At 36.9% G+C, this 20,356-nt stretch overlaps 1 protein-coding gene across 2 annotated transcripts in view; it reads right to left on the bottom strand.

Moving 5' to 3' along the window:
• Nucleotides 1-1,968: 1,968 nt before the first annotated feature.
• The window catches only part of LOC113653129 (cilia- and flagella-associated protein 91-like), a 19,520-nt gene continuing 1,132 nt past the window's right edge, over nt 1,969-20,356 (bottom strand). Inside the window, exons 2-17 of one of the 2 annotated variants that reach the window (XM_027162588.2) lie at nt 17,525-17,601; nt 16,318-16,466; nt 16,028-16,105; nt 14,291-14,347; nt 13,596-13,786; nt 12,958-13,135; nt 12,383-12,540; nt 11,584-11,622; nt 9,256-9,386; nt 7,872-7,985; nt 6,572-6,643; nt 5,958-6,104; nt 4,684-4,905; nt 4,221-4,369; nt 3,274-3,365; nt 1,969-2,810 (exon numbers count right to left, since the gene is read on the bottom strand). In XM_027162588.2, coding sequence (XP_027018389.2) covers nt 2,623-2,810; nt 3,274-3,365; nt 4,221-4,369; nt 4,684-4,905; nt 5,958-6,104; nt 6,572-6,643; nt 7,872-7,985; nt 9,256-9,386; nt 11,584-11,622; nt 12,383-12,540; nt 12,958-13,135; nt 13,596-13,786; nt 14,291-14,347; nt 16,028-16,105; nt 16,318-16,466; nt 17,525-17,601 — 2,042 coding nt within the window. In that variant the 3' untranslated portion in view covers nt 1,969-2,622. Of the gene's footprint in view, nt 2,811-3,273; nt 3,366-4,220; nt 4,370-4,683; nt 4,906-5,957; nt 6,105-6,571; nt 6,644-7,871; nt 7,986-9,255; nt 9,387-11,439; nt 11,623-12,382; nt 12,541-12,957; nt 13,136-13,595; nt 13,787-14,290; nt 14,348-16,027; nt 16,106-16,317; nt 16,467-17,524; nt 17,602-20,356 lie in introns of both variants that reach the window. The other variant, XM_027162587.2, reaches the window with a different exon arrangement.

Raw genomic sequence — 20,356 nt, 5'->3', positions numbered from 1 at the left:
CACCACAATGCAAGTTTGAGATTTATTTAAGTTTTATACAGGTTAAAGGTTAATACAAAGAACAAAGAAATAAATGAAAACCAAGTGTTAATTCAACTTTACAGCTTTATATACAAGCTTTACAAGCTTTATATACAGTACAGACCAAAAGTTTGGACAGACCTTCTTATTCAAAGAGTTTTCTTTATTTTCATGACTATGAAAATAGTAGATTCACACTGAAGGCATAAAAACTATGAATTAACACATGTGGAATTATATACATAACAAAAAAGTGTGAAACTGAAAATATGTCATATTCTAGGTTCTTCAAAGTAGCCACCTTTTGCTTTGATTACTGCTTTGCACACTCTTGGCATTCTCTTGATGAGCTTCAAGAGGTTGTCACCTGAAATGGTCTTCCAACAGTCTTGAAGGAGTTCCCAGAGATGCTTAGCACTTGTTGGCCCTTTTGCCTTCACTCTGCGGTCCAGCTCACCCCAAACTATCTCCATTGGGTTCAGGTCCGGTGACTGTGGAGGCCAGGTCATCTGGCGCAGCACCTCATCACTCTCCTTCATGGTCAAATAGCCCTTACACAGCCTGGGGGTGGGTTTGGGGTCATTGTCCTGTTGAAAAGGAAGGTGTGTCCAAAATTTTGGTCTGTACTGTATATATATACATGCACACACACAGTTAGGTCCATATTTACTTGGACAGAGGCACAGTTTTCATTACTTTTGGCTATGTTCAGTATGCCACCAGAATAAAATGAAAATAAAAAACAAACAAAATGCATTTGAAGAGCAGACGTTCAGCTTTAATTCAAAGGGTTGAACAAAAATATGCACAGTTCCCCCATCTTCACGGGCTCAAATGTAAATGGACAAATTAATATAATCATAAATAAAATGTTAATTTGTAATATTTTGTTGAAAATCCTTGGCAGGCAGTGACTGCCTGAAGTGTGGAGCCCATGGACATCACCAGAGACTGGTTTTCCTCCTCTCTGATGCTTTGACAGGCCTTAACTACAGCTGTCTTCAGTTGATGTTTGTTCCTGGGTCTTTCTGCCTTTAGTTTTGCCTTCAGTAAGTGAAATGCATGTTCAATCGGGTTGAGATCAGGTGATTGACTCGGTCATTGCAGAATATTCCATTTCTTTTCCTTAAAAAAACTCCTGGGTTGCTTTTGCAGTGTGTTTTGGATCATTGTCCATCTGTACTGTGAAATGCTGTCCAATCAATTTTGCTGCATTTGGCTTAATCTGAGCAGACAGTATATACCTATACACTATATACACTGCTTCTGTCACATCATCAATAAACACGTGACCCAGTGCTACAGGAAGCCATGCATGCCCAAGCCATTACACTGCCTCCACTGTTTTACAGATGATGTTGTTTGCTTTGGATTATGAGTTGTTCCAAGCCTTCTCCATACTTTTCTCTTCCTGTCATTCTGGTAAAGGTTGATCTTAGTTTCATCCATCCGAAGAATGCTTTTCCAGAACTGGTCAGGCTTTTATAGATGTTTTTTGGCAAAGTCTAATCTGGCCTTTCTATTCTTGAGGCTTATGAATGGTTTGCACCTTGTGGTGGACCCTCTGTGAAGTCTTCTCTTGATTGTAGACTTTGACAATGACACACCTATATTAACACTTCCTACTTCTTGCCTTATCGTAAGCCTTTCTTCCTTTGTCTTTATCCTTCATGTCAATGTTAAAACCGCTTTCTGCTAATGTCAAACATGCGCACTGAACACTCTCTCCACCGCATATTGACAAGACCCGCCCCTTTCTGCTAATTGGCTACACGTTTGTTTTGTTTTTTTAATATTGTTAAATCCTGTCTGGCCTTTTGTTTAGCTGTTATGCAAATTGATTAAAGCAGATTCTGATCCCATACCCATTCCCACATTTTTATTCAAAAGATCAGACTTAAAGCATCAGGTTACGAGATTATTAAGCAGGGAGACCAGAAAGTGTCATAGAACCAATTTGTACATTTATTTAAAAATCAAAGTACTAGTGTACGAGATTGTTTGACAGTATTAAAGATTTATCTGTAAGCAAAACAGATTGTAGAAGTGTTCTGCGATGTCTCTACAAGTCACTGGTGTATCACAAGAAAATAATCTGATCAGCTATCAACTATATAGTGTATCAATCAATACACTATATGGCCAAAAGTTTGTGGTCACCTGACCATCACATCCATATGTAGTTCTTTTAGCCAGAAGGTTGCAAACACGGGGAAGTCGTGGCCTAATGGTTAGAGTGTCTGACTCTTGGGCTGGCCATGACTGAGGTGCCCTTGAGCAAGTCACCGAACCCCCTGGGCTCCGCAGCATAAATGGCTGCCCACTGCTTCGGGTGTGTGTTCACGGTGTGTGTGTGCACTTTGGATGGGTTAAATGCAGAGAACAAATTCTGAGTATGGGTCACCGTACTTAGCTGTATGTCACGTCACTTGTCACACTTTTATGTAGGATGTATTTGCCTAATGGCCTTGGGTATCTAATGGAAAAGCTTCTCAGTAATAGTGGTGGTTATATTAACAGAAAAAGGAACTAAATCCAGAAACTGAAAGAAATACATGCATGATGGTCAGATATCCATAAATATCTAGCTACACTGTGTAGCTAATCTGTGTGTTCGTTCTCCGGAACACTGTTGTGTGAAGCCTCCTCCACCTGCTCGACTATCTGTGAGAGCAATGAGGTGGAGGCTCTGCTTGCGGGAGAAAGGGGCCGAGGGCTTGTGGACGAGCTGTCAGTGTCATGGATGAGGGAATGGGCTGCATGTAAGTGCCTCCTTTGACTCTGCTTCACTGAAAAAACAAAGAGGGGTTGGTTATGAAAAAAATGACATAATATATAGGCTGATGTTTGCAGGTGATGTATATGGCAATAAATTATTTATATATACATTATGTAAACTTCCTGTATACATTCCTTGCCTGCCCTACCAAAAAGCATGTGGGTTTTTATTACTTATTAATATTTACACAGTACAGCTTTTTAGACTTTCACCCCACTATCTGGATTAGATCTCTGGCACACACTTGAATATTTCAGTGCTAAGAGTGATGTGGGTGAAATAAAAAAATTAGCATCTCCAAGTAAGAGGTCATGGTACTCTTTGGGAAAAGAGTGGTTAAAAAAATCTTCCTTTAGGTTGTATTACAAGCTTTTCAATGATGATTATAATCCTCTGTACTTCAGCCTATTTACATGCTTTAAATTTATGTCGTGCTCGAATAATTACAGACTCGCTCTGGGAGGAAAACCCACCTTTCTCACGGACCTTGACCTTCTGTACTTCAGGAATGAGGAAGCTGTAGACAAGTTGAGCTACAATCGCCTCTGACTGCTCATTGTTTCTCCTACACACACACACACACACACACACACACACACACACACACACACACACACACACACACACACACACACACACACACACACACACACACACACACACACACACACACACACACACACACAGGAAGAGTAGAAACAGCATAGGCATCAAAAATCAAGTAGGGTGTTAAAAATAACCAAGCTTTACTAAATAAAGCACATAATGTATGAAACAATTTAGACAATTCTCAAATGAGACTGAACAGTAAAGCATTTGTTATATAAATTGCTTCTTGTCTTGTCTATATCACTTTCCATCACAAAATTTCAGCACTATCTCTGTAGCCTTATTTACACACTCACTGTCCAATAGAAGTGTAATGAGTGCTTTATTCCTGATCCACTATCAAAGTATCTTCTACTCACACTAAATTTCTTTACCATGACCTTCAACACAATCATGGATATGAAACATAATGGGGCTCCGAAGGCTAGAAATGTACACTCCATTACGAAACCCTAGGTCACAGTCTAACCACAATGTACAGTCTATATATAATGATCCTAATGAATTGTGATTTAATATATTACACCCATAGAGTATGAATTCTACTAGCTATCAGATCTAGCATGTTAAAAAGCAACTATGACTAGTCACATTTTCCTAGCTGTCCGAATAAGAATGAGCTTATGTGTTTTATCGCATCAAAAGTCTGGCTTCTCGCATATCAGCCAAACTTTAGGAACATTTATGAGATGATAAATCATCACCCACCGTATCAGTCTACCAATAGACTCTATACATTAAACTCGTGTAGCGAAGCTTAACCTGATGCTTAGGATTGAGGAATACTTAGAGTGACTGTTCTGTTGCTTACATTTCCTCCATGGCATAGGTGATGTTGTTGAGCTCCTCTGCAAATTGGTGGATCTCTTCTCTGGCCTGAGCCTCGGACGTTTGATCGATGCTGTTCAGGATAACATCCTCCAGGTAGTGATCCACTGTGGCCTGGTGCACCTTCATCACCTGAGAGCACACAGTACAATAAATACTTACAGCTGTTGGCAGAAATGTCACTGTTGGGCCACGGAGCAAGATCCTTAGCCCCCAATTTCTCAGTTAAAAGATGTTCTGGATAAGAGCATCTGCGAAATGCTATAAATGTGTATCCTGATGATTGGTTATTAACTACCAAAAATGTCCAATATTAAAGATATATTACAAGCAGAAACACATTAACAAAGCATCAGTTCCCACAGAATAATGGTTTCCACACTAATGCATAAGTAGTTAAATAAAATGAGTGTAGACATATGTTTTGGGAGAGGGAGTATGTTCACCTGTCTGAAGATCTCATCCTCTTCTCTCCGTCTTCGCTCCTCCACCTGTCTCCTACCACTCTCTTCAGCCTCCCGAAGGCGCCGGTCCCTTTCTGCCAGTAGCATGTAAGCATGGATCCTTCTTTCCTCCTGCAGACGAACCAGCTCCTTCGACAGGAAGTCCAGCATGTCGCCAATCACCTCCCCTGAAAGGCCGTCTACAAAGCTCTGTATCTGAGCCATCTGAGAGAAAGAAATTCATTAGTGTTGGATTCTAAAGCCTTCTTAGTGCAAAGAGTATCTCCTAGTGATGAAATTCTAAGAAAATTCTCCACAAAGCATCTTAACCCTTAAGAGGTCTCTTAAGATCAAAAAGTCTTAGGAGTAGGGCGGAGAACTTTTAAAAGGCTTAAGAGTTTCTTTAGCAGAGGAGAAAATGGCTGAAAGGTGAAGAGGATGAAGACATGTATTCAACACAATATTTAACAATGATAGTGAGTTAATAAGATGCTACTGATTAGAAGAGATTCTTTTTGTGACCAATCATATAGACACCACAAAAAAAGTATATATATATATATATGTATATGTATAAGTAGTTTGTATGTTTGTATGTATGTTATATATATATATATGTATATATATATATATATATATATATATATATATATATATATATATATATATATATATATATATATATATACTGACTCTAGCTTATATATATCTATATATACATATCATATATATATATATATATATATATATATATATATATATATATATATATATATATATATGTATACATACTGACTCTATGACATTTCTCTATGTGTCTGAGATGCATTTCATTTACATTACATTTGTAACACACATATATGAAGTTTAATTAGTTTTAACATCAGTTCTAACAGTACTTTATAGGTTTATATTATATTATTAGGTATTTTTACATTACAGATATTATATTTAAGTAGATATATTTAAATATATATTATATTTAAATATTACACTTTTATTTATTTTCCTTACCTGCTTTTTATTTCAACCCTTTTCCAATGGAATATTTGGATTGTTCACCAAGTTGTTTCTTTTACATACACAGGGTTTTTTTTTTCACCATAATACCCGTGTAACAAATTTAGGTCAGAATGCATTACAAAAAAGAAAAGAGAACTGGAGCAGAGGTCTGTTATATGAATCAGCGCATGTCCTTTTCATTGGTGTAGTCATGCACATCACGCAGCATGGCTCACAGTGAAAGTGTTGAATGAATAGGCTGTTTATCTGCTTACCCTGCTCTCACTGAGCTCGTGCTGTCTCTGCAGGGCCTGTGTGACCTGTTTATCTGCTCTCTGGAGTTCTTGCTCCTCCCGCTGTAGGCTGTGGGTAGTGCGCATCTCCTGGATCAGCTCCACGTGCTTCTCTACACCTTCCAGCATCTGGAATACACCAGACACTGCATCAGAGAACAGCTGTACAGATTAAGGCTTTGTGAAAGAGCTCCTGAGAAAGAGACCCAGTCATCACATTCACATAGAGTACAATAGGAAATATAAACTGGAGTTTGTTCAATGGAGTCGATCGTTTCAGGAGTCGAGAAAGTTTCATGACTTACAGAGAAATAAAAAATGAAAAAAGATTTCTAATGCAAATTTTATTTGTACACAATCATCCACAGTCCACAGTATGACATGCTGTGAATTTTATTTTTATGACTGTCATTATTAAGAAAATAGTGTCAAATAAGAATAGTCAAATAATGGAATTAATTAGTTCATTAATTAGCTAACAGTAGACAAGAAAATAGAAAAAAAGAGGGAAAACAAAACAAAATAGAATATGTATAAAATATAGAGGAATATGGGGAATATGAGGGGATTTCATTCAAGTACTATTCTCTGTGTACCTGGGTCTGAATGGCTGTTCCTCGGATCAGCTTCTGTAGAAAAATGACGGCAAGCTCCTTTTCCTCGTGTCCCTGGAAATATAATGTACAATATTTTCCACATAATGTCATGCTGTCTTTATGACAAAATTCCATTTATATGCCGAAGCTAGTATTTTTCTGTTTTCTATGATTCTATATACATTTATATAAATTTTATATTTGAATCTATTTTGCAGTCAGATTTAATAAAAAAAACCATGTATATAATTTAATACAATTTAGTAACAAAGTTCTTTTAATTTAAAAAATAAAAATATTCACACATTTCTCAGCACACATTTATTTATGAACAATGTTTGAACATATTCCAGTTAAATGTGTTTTAATAATATTTATTGGCATGACTGAGTTTTTGTTTTTCTTTACTTTACTTTTTATTTATAATGCCCATTTTCTTTATTAAAATTGTCATTAGATGTCAGCTTTAAAGCATAATATGTAGAACTAGAATGTACATTTCCTGAAGAAAATGTGAATGGTGCTTGCACGTGGCAAGTTCCCCTCATCGTGTTGAGTGTTTTGATGTCACATGTCCATGTTGTGCTAAATTTTGTTTTTCACGTGGTGTCACGTGACATCACGTGACGTCACGTGACGTGACCAGAATACACGTGAGGCAGTTCCCTATATTGTGCTGAGTGTTGTGATATGTCACATGTCCATGTTGTGCAAATTTTTTATTTTCACGTGAAATCATGTGACATCATGTGACCTCATCAAATTACACGTGAGGAAGTTCCCGTCATTGTTCTGAGTGTATTGATATGTCACATGTCGTAAAAAGTTTTTTGATTTTGCATATATTGGGGTGGGGCTGTGGCACAACCGGAAGGCCAGTCAGTACACCAATTTAAAACTTTGTTCAGAGTATCACCCTAAAGGAGCTGGCCGAGTTTGGTGTAGATAGTTCAAAAGCTTGCCGAGTTATAGACCTCTAAATTTTATAATGGGAGTCTATGGGAAAAAAGGCCATTGTCCGTAGTGTGTGTGAGAAAATGAATGAATGTTTTGTTGTGGTTTAGAGCACTTTCATAAAATTATTCTAGTCCTTGGCTAAAATTACAGTCCTTTCTTTCAGAAACATGGTTCTAGATAACACTGCTGTGTCTAGCATGGGATCTGCCATGGTAACTATGTAGTCAGTCTTCTACAACAAGTCTTGTTTTACAGGCAGAGATTTTCCAATTTGGTGCCAAGAAAACCAAAATGCAGTAAATATACAGTGTGTTTATTTTTTCAGAGTGTAGAAGTGGATTACCTCTGGAGGCACGTCCACCTCAGGCGTTGGGGGACGAGGGACTGGTTTCTCCACCCTATAAAGGAAGCGCAGAGGTTTCTTTTCCTCCACCTTGACCTTCTTGTCTTTCAGTGCCTGTAGTAGATGTATTAAATAAACTGACTGTCTGCACCCTGTGCACTCAAACAGGCCATCTGTGCAGTTTATAAAAACAGCACAGGGCCTGTATGTAATGCTCATATACTATATACTCTTAGCTGGTCACAGGGGTGAACAAAGTGTTGAGATATTATAATAAAAGCATATTTTCAGTACCAGGTCTCAAAAGTATACAAGCAAAAAACGAGAGAAGAAAAACAACAACAACAAAAAAAAAAATACGACTTTTACGTTTTCTGAAATAAAAATCAAAATGCAGAAATGTTTCATTTTTATTTTGTTGTTAGAATATCAGTCCCCCAGTATTTCACAGTAGTTATTTATGATTGTTGTAACTAAAATGCTGGATTTAGTAGCACCATATTTATCTGCAATTGTTTGCATATATTTCAGACACAGGATTCTCTTTTTAAACTCCTACCAGTAAAGACATAGGTGTAATGACTTTCTATGATACAAAAGGGCTTTGGCTAAATTTGTGATGATGTCTCACAACACGTCTTGCCCCAAATCTACCAAAAAATCTGTGATCATTTTGAAAAATTGCAATCTCCTCTAAATATCATGCCTGATTTTGCGTTCATTTCTGCAGCTACAATATCATACAAAATCCTAGAAGGACTGGATTATGAGTTTTACCTGAAAACATCAGTTGTATAACACAATGTATGATCATGAATTATCAAATAAATTAACCAGTAAAATTACCACTAGCTAGAATTTGATTTGCTAGCCATTTGCTAGCTTTGCCTGGAATTAGCTAAGAGAAAGGCCGATAATTGGATAACTGGAATGTTACCAATTTTTATAAATGTACCTCAACATGCTTTTTTGAATTAGATTGAGTCCATAGCTGTTAGGAAGGCAACGAGATTGGCACTTTCTTGATTATTGAGGTATATCGAAACATTTGGAGCACTCATCCTTAAATGCAGTCCACTATAATATATCTTCAAACCCATTAGACAGCACCACAGATGAAGAAAGAAAATTTAAGTAATTAGTAGAATAAGCTTTCAGAGTCAACGTCACTTGTACATTTTCCAACTCCGGCTTTTAGATGATCACTTCTTGTTACATTGTACAGTAAAAAAAGTTGCTCTGTAATTTTCCGAGATATTTACCTCAGACCTTTAAAAGCACATGAGGTATTAACCCCATGAATGAGAATATGAACAGAAGGTCAGTTCCATCTGAAAGCATGCAGTTTTTAATCAATAAAAAGCTACTGATGAAGTGTTTTTACCTGGTAAGTCTTCAGTAAATCAATTTCTCTGCGGTCTGAGCGACGGATGAAGCCTTTCTTCTTTGGCCTTTGAGCTTTTATTTGTGGCTCCTGGACTGAAGGTGGAAGACTTGCCTCCAGCTCTACCAGACCTTACACACACACACACACACACACACACACACACACACACACACACACACACACACACACACACACACACACATACACACAGGAGATAGGCTCTATGTAACAGCTCGTACAAAATTACTGTAATTAAAATTCAGTTTTTAGAAATGTGGGAGATTCCCCTTAATCTTAGTAAAGATAAAAGTATTAGATAAAAAAGCATTTCAACCCTTAAAAGAGCACATAAGGTCATAAAAGTGTTAGAAGTAGCAGAAGTAGGAGGCTTAAGAGTTTCTTTAGCAGAGGAGAAAATGAAAATATATTTACATATATACATACATAATATATATTCTGCCACTATGGCATTTAGAGATACACTAACATCTCCGAAATACCATAGTAGCAGAAATGATATAATTTAGGCACTATGACATTTCAGCGCTGTGTCTGAGATGTTTACATTTACATTTACTTTACATTTATTGCATTTGTAACACATTTAAGTGTATATCTAATATGATCGGTCATGATTGTAATCCCTACACAATATAACCCCAAATATCTTAACATAGAGACAAAGCTTATAATCAAGGCTTATAATAGAGCATATTTAATAGCACTCCTATATATTTATTGGACAACCAATCACAGTCTTTAAAAGAATGTGTCATACCTAGTAACAAGGTATTGCTCAGTGTTGCTGACTTCAGTCCTGAATCACTCTTAAGCTAAAATTCCTAGTTAGAAATTTTTAAGCTAGATAAGGAGCTCTTTGAAATCATTCTAAGAATCTTTATGAATACGGGCCCTGGTAAAATCAATTAGTATAATGATGCAAACTGAAGGACAAGTCTGCTAATTGCAATAAAATATTGTCCTCTTGCATCCTTTTAACTATATTGAGTGCATAAGGATTGCGTGTTTATTAGAACCGGTTTAAATGAGTGTTGCTAGACAGACTTCAGTCTTTTTTACACCTACACACACCACAGTGTTACTTTTCTTTGTATTACAGCACTGATGGCTTCTTCCTTTGAATTGGTTGGAAGGTTGTCAGTAATTTTCTACAACAGTGCAGGTCTATATTACGCCCTTTGTTAACAGTGCTGTATAAATAAAACTAAACGGAATGGTTCTGAATCAAATTGAAGTTTGTGTCTATAAATAAGATGAAGATGAAATGATTATGTTATGTAGTTGGCAGAGGTGGGTAGTAACGGATTACAGATACTTTGTTACATTTAACCTAGTTAATTTTTTGTGTAACTTGTACTTTTAGAGTATATTGAAATGTGTGTATTTTTACTCTTACTCAAGTACATTTTTAGTAAAAAAAGCTTTACTTTTACTTCGCTACCTTTGCACCATTTCTCCGTTACAGACAAATGTTAATAAATATGAGATTTTTAAAATAATGAGTTGTACAATAACTTGTACTCAAGTATCACGAGAGGCTGCTACGTGTCTCCCCCTTACATTTAGCGTGCATTTGGTTGGAAGATAAAGACTGAAGCAGAGGAAGACGTGTGTGCGTTGTCGGAGGCAGATCACCTGTAGCCTCAAGTTCATGTTTAATTTGCAGATTTTATTGCAAATGACAGGTTATGTGATGTTAATGTGCCCATCGCTAGACTGAGATAGGCTACTTCACTTCAACCTATGTTTTGTATAAGCAGAACAAAGAGACTTTCAAGAAGAGGTGTGTGAAATCTCTCTAAGTAGTTTGAAATTCTGATTTGTTGCTTCATATCAGTCAGATCAGAAGTAACCAGTAACTAGCTACTTGAGTAGTTTTTTAAATGGTAACTATTGAGATTGTTATTTTACTTTTACTTGAGTAAATATTTCTGGAAGTACTTGTACTTTTAGTTGAGTACAGATTTTGGATACTCTACCCACCTCTGGTAGTTTGTACCATCACCATGAACATTAAAATTGATGTGTTCTTGACTGTTTTCTTAACCCATGGTAATTAATTTAAACCATTATTTGGTTAAAAGAAAACAAAAAGCTGTGTGAAGGCTCTTCACTGAGCATTAGAAATCAGGTGGAGCTAATCAGTGATACACCACAGACCATCGTAGGTATCGAGGAGGTGGCTCTTAATGACGTTGCTTTGTGAGTGTCGATCAGGTACGTCCCCATGGGGGAAGAGTGCTGCGTACATCTGAGACCCGTAATCCAAGTGCTCGGTGATAACGTCCTGCCTCGTCAGCTTACCTTCCAACATCTTTCTTTTTGCCACGAGTTTCCGAATAGCTGAGAGAGAGAGAGAGAGAGAGAGAGAGAGAGAGAGAGAGAGAGAGAGAGAGAGAGAGAGAGAGAGAGAGAGAGAGAGAGAGAGAGAGAGCACAATTAACGGATAAACAACTTCTACTTTGTCTACTAAGTAATTGTTTGGGTGGTGAGCTACTATATATGTAGCTCATTCACAGTGTAAAATTTGTTTTTTAAATGTATATTGGCTTAATAAAACCATAAAAGAAATGGAATTATGACTATTTCATTATTACTGGAATATAAACTTGCAAAGTGTGTCACTGACTTGGCCACTAAAACAGTGTGTGACTCTGGTCATGTGTCCATTCAAAGTAACGCATTCAGATCAAATAAAAACATGACACATGGCTCAGAGTTGTAGATCAGAGTTGAAGATTTGAGAGCTTGGATTGAGCAAACAAATGAATTTTTGTTTGATTCGTGAAATTGTCGTCGTCAAAATGAGCAATGGACAGAGCATAAATGAAAACAAGCGCATGCAATCCTTGGCTTATGATAAGGAGTCAATTCATGAAAGGATGCAGAAAGAACTGTAATGGGAATACATAAGTTATAAATGAGAAATTAAATGGAGACTTAAAAAATGATTTAAAGTGTTTATCATTTACTTGTTTTGAAGGTCAGTAAATGAACTCAAAGTATAATGAAAATTCTCAAAGTGATAAACTGTTAAAATAATATTGACAGATAATGAATGTGGCCTTTCCTCTAATAATGATGTAAGAGCTTGTGGTCTTACCGAGTGCGTAGTTTTTGCGGATTTTATGGAGTCGGTTTTCTTTCTCTCTCTGCAGCTTGGAAAAATGCTCATTCAGGCGATGCACTGTGACCTTGTCCTGTTGTGACTCTCTCTCCTGTAAAAAACGCTTGAGAAGAGCCAAACGAGTCTCTTGCAGCCTGCAACACAAAAAGATAAACATATACAGACCTAGGTGTATCCACCATACACATATATTCATGTTTATAAGCATTTTCCAATGAAGAATCTAATACTTATGACTATGACTAGGAATCTAGGGAGAAATATAAGTCTATTAGCAATACACTAGACTCCAGTTGGGTGTTTAATTGAATGCTTGCCTTGTTATAATTTCCATAACACCAGACTTGTGTTTTTTATTTTCTGTCTCTTTCTATATAATTGTCATGTGGCTTAAAACAAGATCATGGTTTAGATGCTGAAAAAATATATTTCCCTGTCTGGATACTGACATATCTTGAGTGTGTGTGTGTTTATGTCGCGTGAGAAAGAAACCACAGGTCAGAGCCTGAAGGTGTAGCACAGATGGCTGTAGTAAGCAAACTGTTTCTTACTTCTCGATCTCCTGTTCCCTGAAAGCCCACTCCTTTGCCTCCATGTCATTTATCATCCTCTTCCTCTTGTCCAGCTGAGTGGGATCACTCATAGGTGGCAGTGTGGCCTCCCACGCCCTCTTCTGTCTCGCTCTTTCTATCATCTCCACCTCGTCCAGACCAGCAGGAAGCCCATGACCTGAACATGCAATTCCTTTGGTTATTTTCAGGTCTGTAACATCTCAAGATTTCGGACAGTAATTTGGGCCACAGGTTCACTGAACTACAATGTTAAAGTGTTAACATTAAAAGGTGAAAACATCCATGCATGGATCATAACAGGGATAAGCATCTGACTTTCAAACACAACTTGTAATTTAGCTTGGTCTTACTAATATCAACATTACATTATGTATAGTACAATGCCTGTAATTCACGATAGCATTTTTCTACCAGAGAAGGCACATCTCCAAATTCTTATATCCTTTAAAGGTGCAACGATTCATAATGTTTAATAGCAAATAGATCTGTAATATTCTTTTTTTCTTAATTGCAGCAGCTGTCTTTTTAATTTTAAAAGCAGCAAAATATGTCATTTGGCCAGAAATTCCCAAACCTTTGAGAACAACATACAACTGTATGTCTTTAGGGTTGCATACCCCAAGAGAAATTGGTCAGAGAGAGGATTTCAGGAATATCTGCTCCTGGACGTAATTTGTACTCAGGGCTGAAAGGATCAGTCTGAGCCTCGCTCTCTCTGTAATCTGTCTGAATCTCTACTGTGCGCTGGAACAAGCTTTCCATCCGTTCAGAGCTAGAGCTATCCTGCTGAGTAATGTGGGAGTCAGTCCTGTGATAAAATAGACAGGTTAGTTCATTAACATCAAATTAATGCACTCACATCCACTTAAAATAAACATATGCTGTTTCAGTTTAACAAAAATCAAGCATCGTGTTAGTTCAGGCAAGCCAAGCTGCATCATGTTGTACCAGTCTATGTTATAAATCTTCATCACATATTAGTTCTCTCTCTCTCTCTCTCTCTCTCTCTCTCTCTCTCTCTCTCTCTCTCTCTTTATATATACTTTATTTATTTATTTATTTATTCATTTACTTATTTGTTTACTTTCAAAACATGTAAGTGAGCATATTAACACTATGCATGATTAATGGTTCTGTTATACGGGGGGTTTATTCTGTTTTCTAGTTGCTGCTCTCCCCGCTCTGTCCATGCATGCGCACGGACGGGTCGCGTGGATTTTTATCCAGAACAAATAATAATAATATATATAAATGCTCATTTGACAAAGTGGTCCTGACTGAAATGTAATTTAGAAATTTATAGATGACTTACTTGGTTAATGCGAAAATAACATCATCTGGAATCTGTTGAGCGTAGCGAACGAGTGGTCTGATAGAAAAAACGAAGACAGAAAATATCAAAGAGGGATTAATATGCATGATTTTAACAGAAGAAATAACTAGAGTAATTACTTTTAAAAGTCAAAGCTGCCTTTAACATCTGCCCCATCATATGTTTCTCATTCATACAGACAAGAAACCCATTGATCTGGACATCTGAAAATGTTTCCAGTTCATTGTTAATGATGTGTATGATTATAATACATATACACAAATCATTCTCACACAAAGCATACAACAGGGTTTATATTGATATACAAGCATCGTGTGATTTATTGTGTGTAAGGACTTTCCAAAGACTCTCATCATTAAAGATTCACTGTATTATTAATTCCAGGAAATGAAACTTTAGCTATTTTGCTGACAAAAATGTCAACTTTGCATGAATTTTACTTTACTAAATTCATGCACCATGTGAAATCTGCACCAATCTGAACAACAATATACTCTCTGACCACTTTAATATGAAAACATGTAGCATAAATTATAAAATTCTTGCAGATGTATGACTTCAGTTAATGCTCACATTAAACATCAGACTGGGGATAAATCTGATCACAGTGACTTTGATCGTGGTACGATCGGTAGTTTTCTCCACATCTCCTTAGTAACAGGAAAAAAATGATAAATACCACAAATGAACTATAAATATTGGCACCTCCACTATACTTGAAACAATACATTTCAGAGACATTTTCATATCCTTGTAATGATGTATAAAAAAAATGATGCAAAATATGTATTGTTTTTTTTTTTGGCTTTTTCCTGTCACCACAGAGGATCACCACAGAAGAATATGCATACATTTGACACTAAGAAATTTCACACTGAAATCTCTTCCATTTTATCTGGGCTTGGGACCAGTGTTTAAGCCACTAAGGGGTTAACGATTCACCCATCGTCTTTCCCTCAGTCGCTAAGAGTTAATCTTTTGGGTGGGTGTTTGCCTGCGGATGGACCACCAGGGACAGATAATTGCCACAAAAGATGATTTACATTCAAATGCATAATTTGATAATAAACTGTTACAAAGGCAAAATCATGTTCAATATTTATAATATTTAGAAAGTCATTATTCATTTAATAGAGGAATGGTTGATGGTGCCAGAACAGGCTGGTATGAGTATTTCAGAAACTTCACCAATTCAGAAACTTCACCAATTCAGAAACTTCACCAATTCAGAAACTTCACCAAGAACTCACCAATTCTTTGATGTGATGACATGACATGAACATTAACTGGAGCTCAGGCAGCAAATAATATAAAATCAGGCAGAAAAATATAAAATCTATATATCATATCTTGTACATACATCACTCATGGAAATATAAAATCTGGCAGCATTGCAATACATGCAGATGCAGGAAAGAATCTACATGTAATGCAATGCTGCCTGATTTTATATTTCCATGAGTGATGTACATACAAGTGCTCCTAAGGTGTGTGCAGTTTTGCTTTACGTAATGTATTTCCTCTGAGGCGCAATGATCTGTCATGCCAAGTGACACAGGACACAAACTGACTTTTTTGTAACCAAATGAATCTTACAGTGAGTGTAACTTACTGTTAATATCAGATCAGTGCTCAGACTTCCGGATAAAACAGTGGATATATACAGGTACTAATCACCCCGACACAAAAGACCACCTGATAAAATACCAAGATTACCGCTTAAAGAACTTCCAGCGGTCTTCTCCGGTGACGTCATCAGATTTGGGTTTGTGCAGCTGAACACCAGGCAGCACCCTGCAACCACAAAACACAAACAACACAAGCTGCTGCAGAACCTGTTCACCTTATCAGGAATAAAATACAACCTGTATGTGGAACAGGTGACAGAGGTTTGCAGGGTTAAACATGATATTTTACTGCTTTAATGAAATCTGCTGTTTTGTAAAATGTGGCATCATCTTTTTGATTATAGAGGAGAGGTCCAGATAGAGTGTGTGTGTTTATACCCTGAATGTGTTTCTCTCCTCTGCTCAGCATGTCCTCTCCAACGGCGGTCGATGAAGGAAGGAACGGGATCAACAGGGTTTAGACGGAGTGTAAAACGTGGGTAGTGAGGGAGATCACTGAACATGGAGTTAAACTCTGGAACCTTTATCTGCAGTTACACACACACACACACACACACAGACACAGACACACACACACACACACACACACACACACACACACACACACACACACACATACACACACACACACACACACACACACACACATGCACTTGCTATGATATATTTTTTTTATGGTGTATGTAACAGCCAATTGTAGAGTAAAGAATTCATTTATATTTTCTAACTCAGGAAATTCTTCAGGAAAGAAAATGTTGAGCATTTCTCAGTAAAATTAAAATCTGTGGGTTCATTTTAAAATCTTAATAACATCAAGAGAGAAAAACGAGAGGCCGCTCAGAGAACAACTGTTCATTTAATTCAATTTGATTAAATTTTAGTCAAAAAGCATTTGCAACAATACACATTGCCACAAAGAAGCTTTAGAAATGATCACATTTTAAAACCTAATAATACATGTATATGTATCACTAATAAGCCAGCCAGATCCCTGAGACGATATCAGGAAGAAGTGAATGAATGAAGTTTTATAGCCGCTGTAACTCAAATAATAACCGGCTCTAACATTCACAACATTAAAGCAGTATATATTTACTATATAAATTATCTTAAATTTAAAAATCAACTCATCTGAAAGCAAATGTATAGATGCCTTGACAATGTCACCATGCAATGGGCAAATAAATATAATCATGCCCAGACAAGCAATATTAGATTTTTGTTATAGATGTAAAACTAGACATGAACATTGAACATGAGGCAACAGCTAGAAAAGAGAAAAGCTGATGAGCTTTCGTCAGTATACAGTATAGCTGAATAACTGTGAACATTTACATTATTTCATTCTTTCACAGGCACTAAACATACAGCACTGTAGCCTTCTAGCCGAAATGGTACAACACTGCAGAATAAACAGCTTTAATCATGGTCATCTGTTCCAGTGGTTTTGTGCTTGATTCTATTTTAGCTCCATTAAAGTCTATTAAAGGATAACAAGACTGCCAAGAATAAGACTAAAGCCACAAGTCATGTGAAATTCCTGACTACAGGCTTAATACTGTATATATGTAGGAGCATTTCTTACCACATAGTCCACGCTTTCCCTAGCCTTATAGCTCTCCTGGATGTGATCAGTCTCCCCTGACACGGTGTAAACTGGATCTAGAACATTACAATAACTTTACATCATCACATTCAAGCAAACATTATATATATATATATATATAAATTGTAATAAAGAAATAATAATAATAATAATAATAATAATAATAATAATAATAATAATAATAATAATAATAATAATAATAATAATAATAATAATAATAATAATAATAATAAAGACTCTATAAAACTGGTATCACTGTATAAAACTTCACTGATAAACACGCCATAGTAACAAGTGAATTCGTTTGGAAAATAACCATATTTATTGGCATATCATTTTGCTTGTTTCTAAAATTTTGTTTATTTTCTACTTTTTTTTTTAAATGAGGGTCAATAAAAGCAAACCAAAGCGGTTTACTGTTAATCATTGTGCTCTTACACATTACATTATGGCATCAGCCAAACTACCTCTCGTTTTATTAAAGATATCATAGTACAGAAATTAGACTCTCAGGAAAGTAAGAGGAAGTATTCATTTTAATGATCTAGTTAACTATAAAAGAGCTCAAGCATCAATGAGGCGGGTAATCAGAACAGCAAAGAATAAACTTTGGAGACGATTCTGTGACAGAATTGGTGAAGATATTGAAATTAATGAGATATGGAGGATGATTAGGAAGATGAGCGGGATTCAGAGAGATAGCTGTGGCAGTAGTTTGGGTGCTTTTCGATATAGAGAAGGCTTACGGGATGTTGTGGAAAGAGAGCTTGTTAATAAAACTTGATAAAATAGGAATTACTGGAAGCTTGTTTGATTGGGTAAAATATTTGTTGTTGAATAGGACAACACAAGTTAGAATTGTCAATATATACACACAAATTTATTCTATTGAATATGAAAGTGACGTGACATACGGCTAAGTATGGTGAACCATACTCTGAATTCGTTCTCTGCATTTGACCCATCCAAAGTGCACACACACAGCAGTGAACACACACACACTGTGAACACACACCCGGAGCAGTGGGCAGCCATTTATGCTGCGGCGCCCAGGGAGCAGTTGGGGGGGTTCGGTGCCTTGCTCAAGGGCATCTCAGTTGTGGCCGACCCGAGACTCGAACCCACAACCTTAGGATTACGAGTCAGACTCTCTAACCATTAGGCCACGACTTGCATATGTGCAGTGGATGTGGATGGATTCAAAATTGACATGTGGTAATAATTTCCAAAAGATTGTCAATAAATGCATAAGAGGAATAAATATCATGAGATGCCTGGCAGGGGCTGAGTGGGAAGTTCTTTAAGAAAAATATATACCACCCTGATAAGATCTGCAATAGATTACGGCAGTCTGAGTTACAGCTCCGTATCAGAAACATGGTTTAAAAAGATTGAAGTAATCCAGACTCAAGCTATCAGATGTGGAGCCTTAAGAACATCTTCAGTATCAGCAATTCAAATAGAGATGGGGGAAATTAAACTGGAAGTTCAAAAAAGGAAACTAAGAATGAGATACTAGGTTAATATTAAAGGACACACCTGAAAACATCCAGTTAAAAAGGTTCAGGAAAGCTGTCGGGAAGCTATGGAAGTCTTAACGTTTTTGGATGAGCAATAAATAAGGAGGCACAGGAAATAGATCTAGAGATAGAAGTAGCTCCTACTGTTGTGATTCCATCTATTCTCCTGTGGTTATACCCAATGCCAGAAATTGATATGTTTATTCATAAAGAGGCACTCAAGAAGAAAGTCACCAAAAATAACTGCTATACGGTATTTAAGTCAAGCATACAGCAACATAACTCAAATATTCACAGATGGATCAAAGGATCCTAAAACAGGTAGAACATCTTTGGCAGTATATATTCCTCAGTACAATATTCATATAGGAAAAAGAGCAACAGACCATATAAATGTGTTCACAACAGAACTGAGTGCAATATTTCTAGCTTTACAACGGGTGGAGGAAAAGCAGCCGGAACAATGTGTAATATGTACAGATTCACAATCAGCTTTGGAACGCTTAGCCAGTGGAGCATCCTCCAGTCGTGGCCTAATGTTTAGATAGTTTGACTCCTAACCCTAAGGTTGTGGGTTCGAGTCTTAGGCCGGCCATGACCAAGGTGCTCTCGAGGAAGGCACTGAAGCCCCCAACTGCTCCCTGGGTGCCACAGCATAAATGGCTGCCCACTTCTCTGAGAGTGTGTTCAAGGTGTGTGTGTGTGTTCACTTTGGATGGGTTAAATGCAGAGAACGTATCCTGAGTATGGCTGTGATGTCACTCAACGAGGCAAGATATCCTAAATAAAATATTAAAGAAACTATATAGCATAAAGCACTTAGGAGTAAGGATGAGTCAGGGAGACATCTATATGTATAGACATGTATAGGGCATACAACACTAAATCAGAGTTTATACATTATAGGAAAACATAAAAAAGTCCATCACAATATATGTGGATCACGACAAACAGTAAAACATTATTAGGGCTGTCAAGTTTCACGCATTGAGAGTGACAGTCACGCATTTGGGTCTTTTGTCACGCTCTCCCACCACACATTGTATTTCTCACGCAGAAAAAATAGCTATTTATCATATTCCACAGCGCCCAAAATGTATCAGTCCGCACTGCTGTCTCTATGGAACTGGGCAGGAATCAAGCGTGTCTCACCTGGAGCTCTTAGTCGAGCCTGACACTTATCGGACAATCAAAAAAAAAGAGGCTACACAATAGCCAATCAGAAAATAGCACTATTGTATATGGGTACGATTTAACACAACCAATAAAAAAAAATAACATATACATTAGA

The sequence above is a fragment of the Tachysurus fulvidraco genome, chromosome 6, assembly GCF_022655615.1.
Source record: "Tachysurus fulvidraco isolate hzauxx_2018 chromosome 6, HZAU_PFXX_2.0, whole genome shotgun sequence".
In the NCBI taxonomy this organism is placed as follows: domain Eukaryota; kingdom Metazoa; phylum Chordata; class Actinopteri; order Siluriformes; family Bagridae; genus Tachysurus; species Tachysurus fulvidraco.
The sequence above is the reverse complement of the archived record's forward strand: the minus strand, read 5'-3'. Positions and strand labels throughout refer to the sequence as shown.